Below are 16,052 nucleotides of genomic sequence, written 5' to 3' on the forward strand. Positions count from 1 at the left end.
AATCCCTGTCTTTAAGCAAGCAACTATGAACTGTGCCATTTAAGATATCACACACAGTTTTTCCGATATTTTTAATGTCAATTTATTGTAGTTTGATGACCATTGCTGATAAGTTGTTAAAAGGCTGCACTGTGGAGCTGTGCGCATTTGTCTGCTCCACAGGAGTCGTAATCTGAAAAAACGTCCAGCACTCAGGTCTTGCACACTGAGTCCGTTGCGTTTGTATTTGCCTTGACTGCGAAAATTTGTAGAATGTGGCAAATAGTTTCGTACTGCGAGCATGTGTCTCTGTCACTCCTTTAAAATCCAACTGCGTCATAGCATATGACCTGTGAGTTGGCTACAAACATATGTCTTTATCTGTTATATTTCCATGACTGATATCCACATAATACACTGGAAAACTACGGTGTTTAAAGTGAAATTTATCGAGAGAGAGAGAGAGAGAGTCGGGCGGTGGTGAGCAAGCAAGAGAGAATAAAGCAACAGACACTGATCTGAATCATCATTCACCCATCTCTTTGATATATTTCCATGGTTGATATTCGCATGATAAATGAGCAAACTTTGGTGTTTAAAGTGATGTTTCAGTGGTGAGCAAGCGAGGTGGAAGCAACGGGTACTGTTTTGAATCATCGGTCACCTTGGACAAATACGAAATTTTGCCAAAAAATCGAACCTGTTACGAAAAAAACAGGAAATAAAACAACAATTTCAGCATCAGTGTGCAGACATGATTAGAACAACATGAAGCAGGCTCATTGTGCGAAGGCCTTGACACTCTACATGCCGACCTGTGTACTGAGACACCTGCGGTAACCTCTCAGGGCTGTCAGCACGGAGACCGACGTGCTTTCATTAATCTACGATGTGGATTTTTAATAGATTAGATAACCTCCTTGATAGTCCATGTGTGCAAAATGGAAACGGTCTATGCATCTGTCTGTGTGTGTGCGCTGAAATGCAGGCTCATACTCGTTATTCCAGCCCGTCAAAATGACGGACAGCCTTCAAAATTCTCCGTCATTCTTCCAAAAAATCTGTCAGTGACGGAGAATATTCGGTTCCGCTTGCACTGTTTACACGGTCAGGAACAAATCAGTTAAGAGTCACATATGAGCAAAAAAATCAGATTCGGGTCACTTTAAACTGCAGCGGTAAAGTAGCCTTTGTCATGATGGGTTACTGAGTGTAGATGAATGAGAATAGAAAGGATTTTTTCCCATAGCCAACAGAGAGGGCCATTTCAAGTTTAAAAAGTTAAATACTGTATTTGCACTATTTGGTTAATAGCTCAGGGATCATTAACATAATATTTTAATTCACTTCTCTGATCTCTGAGGATCTGAGTTTGTGTTTTTAAGGATGTAATCCTAAAATTATGCTTTGCTGTTATTCTCTACGGTAAAGATCAGCTGCTGTTGTGACTCGTATCGATAATCTTATGGTGAGGCTGTGGGAAATACCCAGCCCTGACACATTTTACATACAACTTAGTGATGAAAACAGAGCATTTGACAGTGTTTAACAGGTATAACAAATAAATGATGATAAATGTTAAATGAAGTGGGCAATTAATATCTGACTGCCAAAAAAAAGGACTCTACCTAAATTTTATTTAATACTTCCAAAACTTTTGCACCAATTAGTTATTCAGACCCTTAAACATGTAATGATGGCCCTTTAAAGCTCCTATTTTTGAGTCTGGCAGAGGAGAGCAGCTTAAAGGCTTGTTCACCTGTGCTGTGCTCCCTGTAGTTTATTTCATCCCAGAGACAGATGGAGAGGAATACTAATAGGACACTAATAACACCACAGGACAGGTTTGATATTTTCACCTGCCTGAGTCATTACTGTCTCAGGTAGTAGGAGACAGGGGGTTTGGCATAAATTTGCTCTATTTCTCAGCTTGTCCTGTGTGATAATAAAAATGATCAGTTCCTCTGTGTCTCTGTGTGGGCATTTTATTTTCCTCTGTTCATTCAGGGACTAGACCTCCTCTAATCAAAAATTTACCCAAGCCCATTGAGAGTCTGATGACTCGCTGCTGGTCTAAAGACCCGTCTCAGAGGCCTTCGATGGAAGAGATTGTCAAGATCATGACTCACCTAATGAAGGTAATCCATCCTTGCACACTGTTCACCCTCACTAAAGGCTTTGATTACACTGGAGTGAATGAATCAATAAACCTGACAGGGTACAACAGAGAAAAATATGTCCTTAAAACAGGAGCAGGGAAAGGATTGGCTTCAGTGCTACATGAAGTATGATTCCTGTGACGACCTTATAAAGGGAAGCATTTAAAACTGAAGGAATAAACTCAGCTTTCATTAAGACATGCAGAATAAGGGCAGCTTGTCCATTTCTGTGTTTTTCCCTGGATTTGTCTGTGCAATATATGCCCAGTTAAAAATCTGATTGTGTCAACAGAAATACATTTTTCCCTTCCTTTTGTTGAGCAGTAGCTTATGCAGACGGTAAAAACTCAAATCTAAGCATTCCTGTCAAGCAATTTATTAAGACACACTGATGACCCAGCATAAGAAATATCTCATTTCACGTTAAAATGCTTGTAACAAGGAAATAAGCGATTGGCGGGGGGGGGGGGCTTTTTTTCTGTTCAATGTCCAAAGAGAAAAAAAAAAAAATTTCAAGAATATAATTTATACACTTGTTTAGATTTGATATAAAACCCTGAAGCTACCTGGGCTCTGCCATCACCATGAAATTAACATGCATGTGGAGAAGTAGAGCTAAGAGAAAATGTAATTTCAGGTCTGTTTTTATCATGAGATGATTGCTTACAGCATTATAGGGTGTGATGTTTGCCAATATGAGCAATAAATGTTTCTCCAACAAATCTTGGCAGATACAGCATCCAGGAAGAGGCTGTGAGCTGAGCTGCAATCAACTTGTCAATTCTCCAAGATCCTAAGTGATTTGTAGATAAATTAACTATTTTTTTCTTTTACCAGTACTTCAAAGGATCTGATGAACCCCTGCAGTATCCATACCAGTATTCAGATGGGGGACAAAGCAGCTCTGCAACTAGTACAGGTAATAGAGTCTTCTTCAGCTTTATCTTACTTCAGGACAAATGACGCATGTTAAAGCCATATCCAGCACTCCAAGAGCCAAAGTGAGGACAACTCCACGATTACGAATAATCAATGTTTCACAAAGCTCATGGTTCACTTTGTACCTCACATTTGGGGTCATAGCACATTACAAATTCAGTACAAATAAGGTATGGGTTTCATAGATTTATTTTGAAACGACAGAGGTACAAGACAAGAACAACATGTAGTAATAAAATATGATCATATGTGCCTGTAGCATTTATGATGTGTGGTCACATAGCTTTATGTTTCATGGGAGTTCCAGCCATCTCTTTCTTGCTGAACAATGGGAGCTATAGTTTGTCATGCTTCATCAACACTCATACTGCAAAGGTTGCCGGCCTTTGTGTGCAAGGAGAAGGGACTTTGTGATAAAGCTCAAACATTTTAATACAGCAAGGTTCCTCCATGTCTGCATTTGTACTCATAGCCCAAAAAGATTATAGGCCGTGGTAGTCGTGCAACCTTCTCTGCTTTTAAAAAACAGCGTGGAAAATACCTTTATTTTCTATTTGTCATAAGATTGAACGCACTAAACCACAACATTCAAATTCACCTGGACGTCACAGAACAGGAAAAATAACCCCCACCCCCAAATGCTGGTGGAAAAAAGCTGTGAAAATGTATCAGTCCATTCAAAATTTCTACATCATCTGCCTATCTATACCTTTTTTAACCATTTTCCAGTGTTCTAAGTTTTTTTAAGTAGTAAGATTAGGAATAGACATTTGAAGCAAAGTTATGAATCAAAAGTTATTGGCAATTCCTTGAATGAAGTCGATAAACAGCACCCCCCGCCATTTCTTAGTGAAATGTTCCTTTATGCTAACCAATTCGGGTTTAAAAAACAATTTAGTGATGCTTTATTTTTGTTATTTCCTGAGTTTATTATTAATAAATCTTTTAAACTGTTGCTTTTAAAGCACCAGTATCTTTTTTTTTTTTACCATTTGTTAAATTTACAAGCATGCTATTTCAGTTAACTCTTGGCACGTTAAGAAGGTTGTGACATAATATAAATTAGGGCTGAACGATTTGCAAAAATAATCTAATTGCAATTATTTTTCCCAATATTGTGATTGCAATTTAATGTGAAATTATTTTTTAATGTGTTGTTAAACAAACACAAGCAGTAAATCACTTTTTTATAACGAGCACTGTAAGAGATAAATTAAACTAGGGATAAATCATTTTTTTAAAGAAATTCTAATTGTGATTTTGGTCCATATGGCAAATTTGTTATCAAGTGCTGTATTGAGGAGGTTGATCATTTATTTGTTTTTCTTGTTTTGAATTAAAAAAACACATACATGAAGAAATAAAGTTGGATCTTTGTTAAAAAATAAAAAAACAAGAATCCACTAAAGAAATTTAAATGTTTGCATATGGTGTAGAGCATAAAACGTCTACTGCAAAAATTATGTTTCTTGTATTTTGACACATTTCAGGTTAAAGAAATATTGCTCTGTCTGCGATTTGAATATTGCAGCAGGCCATATTGCAATTTAATCTAATTTGAGATTAAATGCCCAGCCCTAATATAAATGGTCCAGGACATACATATGACCCTATTGGCTTTGTGCTAAATATAATTGGAATTGCTGTATTTGGGCTAACAAATAGCATTGTGGTCACTGTAAGTTTAATGAAGAATTTCTTTATCTTGACAAAACTTTGCAAAACTGATGGTTCAGTTTGTTGGTTCTTAACATGAGGTCAAGCACCAAGGTGGTTGGTGTGAGACTTTGTCTACTCTTGTCAAAATGAGATTTGCCTATATTAACCAAAATCATTGTATAATACTTATTCAATAGTTTATATAAAAGTTTTTTGAATAGAAAATCATGTGTTTGGGTTTTATCAGTTAAACCATTAAAGTAGGGGTCCATTTTTTTGAAAGCAGTGTATTTCATTTTGTCCTGTTGGTTCATGGAGGGGCTCAGCTTTTCTTTGATACCAGTGGGGTGGAGATATGCAAACCCAACCTCCAGGCAGTACTCCTTTTACTCCCCACCACATCGAACATATACCAGAATTGACTATTTTTTATTAGATAACAAATTGACCCCTATGGTTACAGATATAGAATACTCTGGCATAGTAATATCCGACCACAGTCCAGTTGTATTGAAACTTCACATTCCTGGGAACATGCCGCCTCAGCGAACGTGGCACCTTAATACTAGGTTATTAGCAGATGATGATTTTACAAAATGTATAAACTCTCAAATTGAATTTTTCTTAGAGGTTAATGATACACCCGATATAAGTGCTGGTATTTTGTTGGGAACCTTAAAAGCTTATATACGAGGACAAATAATTTCATATAATGCCGGCGAAAGGAAAAGACGAATGAAACGTACCTCAGAATTAATGAAGGCAATAAAAGAAGTTGATCTGGCACACTCTGTGACTCCCTCTGAGGAGTTACACAGAAAGCGGATTCTGCTCCAGGCCGAATATGATGTCTTGATGAATCAACGTGAGGAGGATCTATACGTCAGGTTGAGGCAGGACCTCTATGAGCATGGTGAGCGTACAGGCGAGCTCCTGAGTCACCAGCTGAAACATCAGCAACTGCAGGTGTGATAGTAGAGATAATCTGGGAAACAAAATTATAGATCAGAAGGGTATTAACGAACAGTTTAAGTCTTTTTATAGGGACCTGTATGCTGCAGAAATAAATGACAGGGAGCGAGTGAAGACACTTTTTGAAAATCCAAAAATGCCATCTCTAGAGGACGCAGACAGGGATAGCTTAGAGGGACCGGTGACTGCAAGGGAGATAGAGAATGCGATTCGGAATATGAAAACAGGCAAAGCACCGGGCCCCGATGGGCTCCCAAGCGAGTTTTATAAAACTTTTGCCTCCAAATTAATACCCCTGCTCTGCAGGGTATATGAGGAGGTCCTTGATAAAAAGTGTTGCCTACAACAATGTCACAAGCTATGATCTCTGTACTCCTAAAGAAAAATAAGGATCCGCTTAAATGTGAATCATACTGCCCTGTGAGTTTACTTGGCTGTGATTATAAGATATTGACTAAAATATTGGCAGCTAGAATATAGCCTGTTATAAGTAAGATAATACATCCTGTTCAGACAGGGTTTGTTACCAGTAGACAACTTTCCAGCAATCTCCGTCGCCTGTTTAATGTGCTGTACACCGCTGAGGATAACAATGAGCTTGAGATCGTGATCGCCCTAGACGCCCACAAAGCTTTCGATAGAATAGAATATTTCTATCTGCACACAACCCTTGAGAGATTTGGATTTGGCTCTAAATTTCATTCATGGATTGAGATAATTTATGAAAACCCCCAGGCTATGGTAAGAACAAACAATGTAATATCTGAACCCTTTCCTCTGTTTCGAGGAACAAGGCAGGGATGCCCCTTGTCATCCTTGCTTTTTGATATTGCCATTGAGCCCCTTGCAATAACATTGAGGAATGCTGCTGGACTGAAGGGGATGCAAGACCATAAGCTCTCTCTATACGCAGATGACCTCCTTATTTTCCTGTCAAATCCTGCTGAGAGCATTCCGGTGGCCCTTGGAGTTATTGAGGATTTTGGGAGGGTGTCTGGTTATAAAATTAACCTAGAGAAAAGCGTTCTTTTCCCAATTAATAAGCAGGCAAGGAGATTGTCATTCCAGGCTTATCCTTTCACAACATCTAAGGATAAATTCACCTATTTAGGTATTAACGTAACAAGCAAGTATAAAGATTATATAAATTATCATTTTAAAGTAACATTGGATAAGGCAAAATTAGATAAGGAAAGGTGGTCATCTCTCCCCCTATCTTTAGCAGGGAAGATAAATTTTGTCAAATGAATGTTATGCCGCGATTCCTCTTTTTGTTCCAGACAATAGCAATTTTCATTCCTAAATCTTTCTTTAAAGAATTGAATAAATGTACATCCACCTTCATTTGGAAAAAAACAGTGCCCTGGATAAGAAGAGAGTTCCTGGAAAGACCGAGAGAAGAGGGAAGCCTTGCCTTACCAAATTATATGCATTATTATTGGGCTGCTAATATAAACAAGCTGCTGTTCTGGGTCGCGCAGCTAGGTGAGGATGAAACTCCAGTGTGGGTACGTATGGAAAGATATGCATCTAGCCCGGTCTCTATGCGATCTCTGATCTGTGCTCCTCTGCCCTTAAGCAAACACTTTTACACAAACAATCCTGTTGTACGCGACTCTATCAAAATCTGGGTCCAATTCAGAACACATTTTAGAATTAGAAATGCCCTCCTATCTGCTCCCATTTATGGCAATCATCTGTTTTCTCCAGCCCTTGGAGGAACAGCATTTAGGAAATGGGATAGAGCTGGGGTGGAATGTGTCAAAGATCTTTTTAAAGATGATGTATTTATGTCTGCTGCTCAGCTTGAGAAGGAGTATGGAATCCCTGCAAAGACTAATTACTTCAGATACTTCCAGGCTCGAGATTTTGTAAAAAAGACCTTCTCCTCTTCCCTCCAGTTACCACAAAGTGGGTGGATAGATGGGTTATTGGACATGAATCCAACTCTTAAAGGAATGGTTTCCATGATTTATGTAAATATCCAGAGGGTGGCTTCTCCATCTCTTGACAACATAAAAAGGAAATGGGAGGAAGAGTTAGAATTGGATATAACAGATGTTGACTGGAGATGGGCAGTGGAATTAATACATTCTTCTTCAATATGTGTTAGACACGGATTGGTACAATTTAAGGTGTTGCACAGACTCCACTTAACAAGGGACCAGCTGGCAAGAATTTACCAAGGGGTTGATCCAACTTTCCCTAAGTGTAAACAGGTGCCAGCCAATTTATGTCATATGTTCTGGTCTTGTCCCAGGTTGGGAGAGTTCTGGGCCCAAATTTTTAGATCTTTTTCTTCTATCTATAACAAAGCTATAGAGCCCAGCCCTCTGACAGCCATCTTTGGTGTGGCACTAAGGGAAGCACAATTAACAATCACTCAAAGGAAAGCAATAGCAGTATCCTCATTGCTGGCAAGGAGATTGATCTTATTCAACTGGATAAAGGCAACACCACCATCTCATAAACGATAGGTAGAGGAGGTAATGGCACACCTTAAATTAGAACATCTTTGGTTTACTTTGCAGGGCAACACTAAGAGATATTTTAAGGTTTGGCAGCCTTTTATTTCTTATTTTGAACAGGAGTTTTCATCTACTCCGACATAATTTGCAGCTTCTGAACACCCCTCCCCCCTTTTTTCCCCCTATTATTATTATTATTATTATTATTATTATTATTACTGTGTTTTAATCTCATTTTTATTTATTTATTTAACCCCTAAGTGTCTGGACCAGATAGGTTGTGGGTATGTCTGATGTTAGATACAGGTATGTCTGATGCCTAGTATTAGTATGATTTTTTGTTACTGTTTTGTATATAGTTTAGACTTGTATTTGAAATGCATGTTTCGAGCTTTACTGTCTTCATCTGAATGGGATGTTTGTTGTTTAAAACTGAAAATCAATAAAAACACTTTGATTATTATTATTGATACCAGTGGAGATGCTTCAGGGAAACAAAGGTTGGGAATTTGCACAAGGGCCAAATAAAGTCAGAGACTGTGGGGGCCAGACTTTTAAATAACCAAAATAAAAACTAAATATCTTGGTCTCATTAACATATTGTGATCTTGGAATTTGTATTTCCTTTCAAAATGCACATCATTTTAGCTGTCAACAATGTGATCTGTCCCTATCACCTATACTGCAGCCAGCCACAAGGTAGCAATTGAGATATTTTCTCTACATATTTCGGGGTTGTCATGCGTTGCAATACTAGTTTGGATGGTTATATGGTGCATCTCGATTGGTGAAAAACATTTGCAAAAAAAAGGTCTTTTGTTTTGATTCTGAGGCAGGAGAAATTTCATTCTTAGAGTTTGAAGTAGGAGGTTGACACAGAAAGCAGTAGATTCAATCAGAACTGGAATGATAAGTATGTATTTGTCATGCATCATATCTACTAATGTTTCCCTGGAGGTTAATTTCTGCAAAAAACAGATTAAAAGTGAAGTTGTTCTTGATAAAATTGTTTCAATATGGATCATTTTGGGGTTGATTTAATAATAATAATATCTTGAATTTATATAGCGCCTTTCAAGAAACCCAAGGACGCTTAATAACTGCTTAATAACTTAATAACTGCAACGATTTAAAACGTTAAGATACCCTTAGAACCACAACATAATTTTTCTCCTATATATTTTCTGAATCCAGTGATCTTCTGGGGGCCAGATGTAAAGCTTTGGGGGGCCTGATATGGCCCCCAGGCTGCCGGTTGATGATCACTGAACTGCACCATTATTTTCTTTAATTTGATCATTTCTTTATCTAAAAGATGTAAAGCAAGTTTCTTAGCTGCTTTCTTCTTATTTTGTTATTTAATAGAGGTTAGCCAACAACATTTAGATGTGCTGCAGCCACCCTCTGGTGGTCGTACCATATTTCAACCAGGTGGCTGTGAAAGTAATGGATAAGTATCATTTTAATAGTCATATAAGTTGTAATAAGCCTTTGAATTTTCTTATAACTTAATGACTTTGTGGATATTAAAAAAAAAAAATCATGTTCCATCCTTTCAGCCTTTACCACAGTTGAAGGTATAAAACACCTTAACCTCCCTGCCTTATGTGTCATGAAACAGGTTCATATGTGGACTACACTGGCACCAGCATGAGCAACAAAAGTGAAGTGAACATGGAGCACAGTGATTCTCAAGGAAGCAATGACACTATAAAGATAACGCCTCAGTTTGCTCCTCACTTCAAGCCAAAGGTAAATCAGCATCGAAGTAGTAAAATGTTATGTGTTTAAAGATGCAGTCTTTCTGAAATAAGCCTCGTTGTTTTAGGGAGACCCATTGAGGTCTCTGCCGCTGTCCAGAGGGGGAAGTGTTGAGAGTCTGCCCGCTCGGACTCAGTGCCTGGCATCATCTGACAGCAAAAGAATGAGCGCTGATCTCTCAGAGCTGGAGCCTAAGATGCCTTTTGCTCCTTCAGGTAAGACCACAAGATACATAGCATAAAACACGAAGGATGAAGAGCTTATAAAGAAGAACTGGCACACCCCTTTGATTTCTAGTATTTATTTTCTGTCAGAAAGTTTGCACAGGACAGCAGGGCATGCACTACTTTAGAGGAATGAAGCCTTTACCACAGTAGCTCTCCCCCAGATATGGTGTCAATGTTTTTTTAATTTTATTATTATTCAAGAAGGTATGCTACCATGTCTTCAGGTTCAAAGCTAATAATTTCTTTTTATTTATAAAGCTGTTTCATGTTTTATCTATTTATTTAACTGTTTTTATAAAATTTTGGGCCTTAATGCCAGATAGTGACAACATATTTTCTAAATGCAGCAGTAGATGTTTCAACCAGCAGCTCTATTAAAAGCTGTAAACTTTGCAATGCATCCTTTAGGGTGAAGGCTACATTAAAGGTTGAACACTAAAAGTGGTTGTTTTTGTCACTGACAGGCTGAGATTCTTCTTATAGATGTCTGACAACATTACAAGAAGGATTGCTACAAAGAAAGAACTTTTGTTGTGGAGAGAAATGCTTTTTTTGAAACCATTAACAGCTGTTGCATCGCTCCTCTCAAAGCCATCAGACACTGTTGACAAGGGCAGAAACTGAAAGTTGCTCGAAACATCAGTTGCTGAATTGCAGCCTTTATCTGATAGTTTTCCTGTGCCATCATAATGCAGAGTTTGATATTGTGTCTGGCCAGCTGGCTCTGGCACACAATGTAAAACTGAAGGCCAGCTGATTGCACATTAATTCAATGGAAATTATGCCTCAGAAATAGAAAACAGTAACACAACCTGAAAATCCTGAATGTTGGTTGCATTGTCCTTAAGTCTGTTTTGGGGTCTCTCAAAAGGAACAAAAGGTTTAAACTGTTCTCTTGCACTACATTTTTCAGTTGTGTTGTAGAGCACACCACTAGCAGTTCCTGTGTAGCTCTTTTGGTCCCGTCTCTTTTCACTCTATGGAGCAGGGTTCATTTTTTCAGCTATTTTAAATTTTAGTTAAGTGCTGGTTTAGCTCCGTGTATAGAGCAGGCACCCATATTTGGAGGCCACAGTCCCCAACGCACTGGTTGCGGGACTCTGCTCTATAGGAATTTCTCATTATGAAAGAGAAATGTGCTGAAATAGATGTTTTCAATCCACCAGGAAGCATCCAGAATGGAATGAATGTGCACATGTGCATTCTAGCTCACTTCCAGCACACCAGGAAGTAGCTACGTCTGTGCTTTTCTCCTTCATTATGAGAAAGTAAAGAATCAAAACAGAAATTCAGTTTTCTCTTGCTTATGAGCAGTTTTTGTAGAGCAGACTCCTCAATTCAAAACAAGAATCAGAGACTCATCATGTAGTGTTACTGTCTAGGTTGAGAGCCCCCCCAATAGCAAAATTTTATGTACTGTACATTTAAATACTGAATTATGACAATGAGGGAGAAAGCTGTTAAAATTCATCCTTGTGTCAACAAGAACCTTAAAATGTGACCTTAAGACATCTGACATTACAACACTAACAGAACATGGAAGACATCACAACAAGACAACCGAAAAAATGAAGGAAGATTTTCAGTTATATCAGGTTGTCTGATGTTGATGGCTGCACTTACAGTCATAAAGCCCATACCTGAGCATTTTATACTGGTAGGCTGGTCTCACTGATATATTTAGTGTTGCCACGATAAAGAAATAGGTATTAAGAGTGCATCTTATACATCTTGTACTCCAGATTTTGAGGTTACTTATAATTTTGCATTGTCCTGAGAAACTGCTGTTTTGTTAGTGACTCTTGTGAGATCATACTGTTACTTGCTGTTATATCAGAAAACTGTGTCAAAGTGGACATGTTTTTGTTACAATTAAAAGGCAGATGCCAGGACACGGATGGTCTAGCTCTAGAGCAGCGGTTCTCAAATGGTGTGCCGTGGCACACTGGTGTGCCTTGAGACAAGTCTAGGTGTGCCTTGAAAATTCGTCTGACTTTACGGAAGTACTACAACTATGCAACAACTAAAGAGACTATAACCAATGTCCTTGCTGCATGCAAGTATTACAAGTTGCATTGCATCATATAGCATTACATGCTCACTGTCCATCTGTTATCTGTTAAATATGCAAATGTAAATTTACATGTAAAAATATGACATCTCATGCTTTTACTTAGAAAATCTGAGGTATGGTGCCTCTAACAGCTGTGAGCCACATAGTTTTGTCTCCATGTTAGCACAAGTCAGACCATAAACATTCATAAATGGGTATGGAGAATATCCATACAACACACTCCTCTTTGTAAAGCAAGCTAACAAGTTTCGAGAGTGAGAAAAGTGGAAGAAAATTAAGAATATCCTCTGGTGAGACACTCCTGGTGTCTTGTCATCCTTTGTGCTACCTCTTCCCTTGTTACTTGTCCATCTTAATAGGAGCGACAGAGAGAAAATAGGAACAGGGTGACTGGGGATAAACCTGAGGAGCTGCAGTGCATCACTTGCAGAGTGTCAGGATGCTACAAAAGAAAACTCTGTAATCAAACTGATGTAGCTGGCACTTGCTCACATTGCATGCAGTTGGGACTGGGACATGTTGCTACTTGCTACACAAATCAGTGAAACACTTAAAATCTGTGTTGATTTTTGATGACAATTCAACTCAATTCAACCTTTATTGTCATTGCACAAGAAAAGTACAATGAAATTTTCCGTGCATCATGGATCATAGAGCACCAAGCCACAGCGTCTATGCACGCCGCCATCTTGACTGACAGTGGGTCACTTTTTCTTCTCTCTTGGGTCCTGGGGGGCCTCCGCTTTTGTTAGGTACATAGAGGGGGGCTCCAAGGAAAAATGGTTTGGAAATACTGTCCTAGTGCATATCATAACAACTGTGGGGCAACTTATCTGACAGTTTTACTTCATGTCAAGTCCTGGTTACATACATTACAAATGATCATACGCCAAAGTCACTGAATGACCTGAACAAACAAACCAGTTGTGGGAGGCTGGGGGCAATGGACAACCAACTGGTTTAAAGATATTTCATCAGTGTTTCTGTCAATGGAGTCTGATGATTTTGAAGAGAATAGCTGTTTCTGGGTTCAAAAATGATGATTTTTATATGTCTATATCAAGTAAAAATGTGAACCAGTGGCTGCATACTTTGATCAGAAGCATTTGCACTGAAGGATTAAATCACTTCCATTACAGCCACTGCTGACTAAAGGAATTCACTGGAGCAAAACACTTTTGCAGCTACGAGGCATTTATATTCCCAAATATACAAAGATAGAGCCCAGGTCTAAGAACACCAGAGTTTAAATGATGACTTCTCTGTTATTGCCTGGTTAAACTGATATGAAAAGCTTAGGAGCTGAATGTCTGCTGTTGTTTGTCCTGACTGAAGATGTGAAGTGGCTGCCAGTGGTGTATGCAGCGCCTTCAGTGGATGCGGTGCATGCTGCCCCTGCACGTACCATGTTTGCTCTGCATGTGTAGCTCACAGTGTCAGTCCAGCTGTGGGTCTCCAGTCTGTCTTAAGTCTGCATGCTCGTTGTGTTCGCAGCTGTACGTGTGAGTGTGTATGTGTGTGTTTTCGCAGCAAATCCCCAGTTTAAACGAGGCCACCGTAAAACGGCATCGTATGGCACCATTCTGGACATTCCCAAGATCGTCGTCACAGGTATCACTGGACCACTGGGCTTCATGGTGACTGGGTGGAGCTGGCTTGGCTGAGCCCGGGGGTTGCAGTGCTCTGATGTGACACTCTCATCTGTGGCCCTCCGTAATATACCAAGCACATTTATATTGATGAGTCTAAGGGTGTCTTCAGACCAAAAGTGAACAACGTTAAAAAAAAAATAATAAAACATCATTCTTTCATCCCCTTTGCACTCAGTCTATTAATGTCTGCTTTACACCAGTGGTTCTTAGCTGGTCCGGCCTCAGGACCCACCAGTCTGTCTTATGGCGCATCGTGGCCCAAGTTTCCAAAAAATTTCAACAATGCATTTTTAGTTAATTGAAAATGTTGTAATTTGGAGCATGATTGGACCAAAACACCTGATATAAAAAATAAAAGTATCAAAACTGATAAATTTTATACCCTCTTTCCCCATAATTATTTGTCAATTTTTGCCAGTTATCCAGAAAACTTGTGAAAATACTTCATTATCATGGGAAAAGTAGCCATTTATTGCAAGAAGAGAAGATAACTTAGTTGAAATATTGATCAAACATTTGAATTTACCCAATTTCACAGGAAAACATTGTAAAATTAAAGGTATCGATGCATGTCCAAAAAGGACTGCAGGACTTTTTCCACTTTTTTTTCAGACACCTAGTCACAGAGGACAGCATTATTTCAGTTAAATTCAAACAGACAGCAATAATATGTGTACGCTAAAAGTATGAAACAAAACCTAAGAACAAACGGTGGTATGAATTAGATTAACAAATTGTTAAACAGACTAAAAGCTAGCAACATTTGTGACCTGTTTATTTTGCCAGTTAGTAGGGATTAGGGAAAAAAATCGCTACAGCATTGTATAGCGATATTTTGTGCAGCGATATATTGAATCATATCTTCCGCAAAGTATAGGGTTTTTTTTGGTTGTTTTTTTTTTCCAGTAAATTGCTAATATGAACTGAAGTCTATGATACTGGATAAATAGCATCAGTTTTCCTCTTGATGATGCTGTTGCGCCTTGTCCAGTGAGGTTGGCAGAGGTGACAGTCTTACAGCAGGAGAAAGTCAATACAACCAATATGGCAGCACCAGGCAAAAGACATTCGGAGTGCCACATGAAAAAGAATTCCGCGGTAATACGATAAAAATGAAAGAATTAAGTCATCTGATTGCAAAAGGAATGAATGAATTTTAAACTCAATTTACAGCGTAATGTATACTTAAGAAAAACATGTGAAAAGTGATTGATGCCATGTGTATCAGGTCCTACCAGATCAGTCTTTGCTAAAAAGCTTGGATTCAAAACTTAATTTTGTGAGCAGCAGGAGTCAAATTTTTTTTTAACTTTTGGTCTGAAAACATCTTAAGAACAATCTCTATAAAAAGAAAAAGGTATTACTGAGCTTGTTTTGGAGTAACACACATCAGAGGTGTCTTGTGTCTCGCTGTCTTCTGTGGTTTTCAGTTTGCAAGCAGAACATGAGTTAATATTCTCATCTTGTGTCACCTCTTCAACTACAAATCTAGTTTTGACTAATTGGTTTTCTTATAAGTCAATGAGTCTTTTCATCCCCCCTGTCAAGAACAACAAATTCCAGCTGACGTCTGAATATCTGATTGTTATATTGCATCCTTTGAGGTGACACGGATGAGATAAGCTCCTAACTCATGGCCCTGTCCTCTCTGTCATCTCTCTGGCTTGGCTGCAGCACATCGTGGGGAGGGGGCTAAAATCAGAGCACCACTTCTCCGCATCTGAACTCGTCCTTGCCTTTCATGCTTAGAGGACGTAGAGAAAGCATGGCTAATTTTTTTTTTCTCCCTCTTGCTCTCTTTACATCCATTAACTTTGAAAAAGTCATTTTGATTAATTTCTCTCACACTGAGGGTCAGAGCTATTATTACGAGCAGAGATACGGGTGAAAGGAACGGGGACAGCTCTGGGTGTCAAAAAGACTTCTATTCTTGAGCAACGTGAGAGGCGTGGAGTGAGTGGCTAATTTAATCCAGTGACTAAGGCTTGTTATTAAAGATAAGGCGCCCATCATTGCATCTGCACACCTGGATGTCAAACCTTTCTCAAAGCTCATAAATCAGCTTTGGCCATTAGGCTGAGGGTGCAGCGGTGCACAAATCCACAATTGAGCAGCTACATCAAATATGGAGTCTTGATGAAGTCTGTTTCAGTAAAGCAATA

At 38.7% G+C, this 16,052-nt stretch overlaps 1 protein-coding gene across 3 annotated transcripts in view; it reads left to right on the top strand.

Moving 5' to 3' along the window:
* Positions 1-16,052, top strand: part of map3k7 (mitogen-activated protein kinase kinase kinase 7) — a 46,491-nt gene that overhangs the window by 18,307 nt on the left and 12,132 nt on the right. For 2 of the 3 annotated variants that reach the window (XM_041804461.1, XM_041804462.1), the window contains exons 9-13: positions 1,987-2,117; positions 2,976-3,057; positions 9,798-9,928; positions 10,005-10,152; positions 13,769-13,849. In XM_041804461.1, the coding sequence (XP_041660395.1) occupies positions 1,987-2,117; positions 2,976-3,057; positions 9,798-9,928; positions 10,005-10,152; positions 13,769-13,849 (573 nt within the window). The remainder of the gene's footprint in view (positions 1-1,986; positions 2,118-2,975; positions 3,058-9,797; positions 9,929-10,004; positions 10,153-13,768; positions 13,850-16,052) is intronic. The other variant, XM_041804463.1, reaches the window with a different exon arrangement.

The sequence above is a fragment of the Cheilinus undulatus genome, linkage group 14 (assembly GCF_018320785.1).
Source record: "Cheilinus undulatus linkage group 14, ASM1832078v1, whole genome shotgun sequence".
Classification (NCBI taxonomy): Eukaryota; Metazoa; Chordata; class Actinopteri; order Labriformes; family Labridae; genus Cheilinus; species Cheilinus undulatus.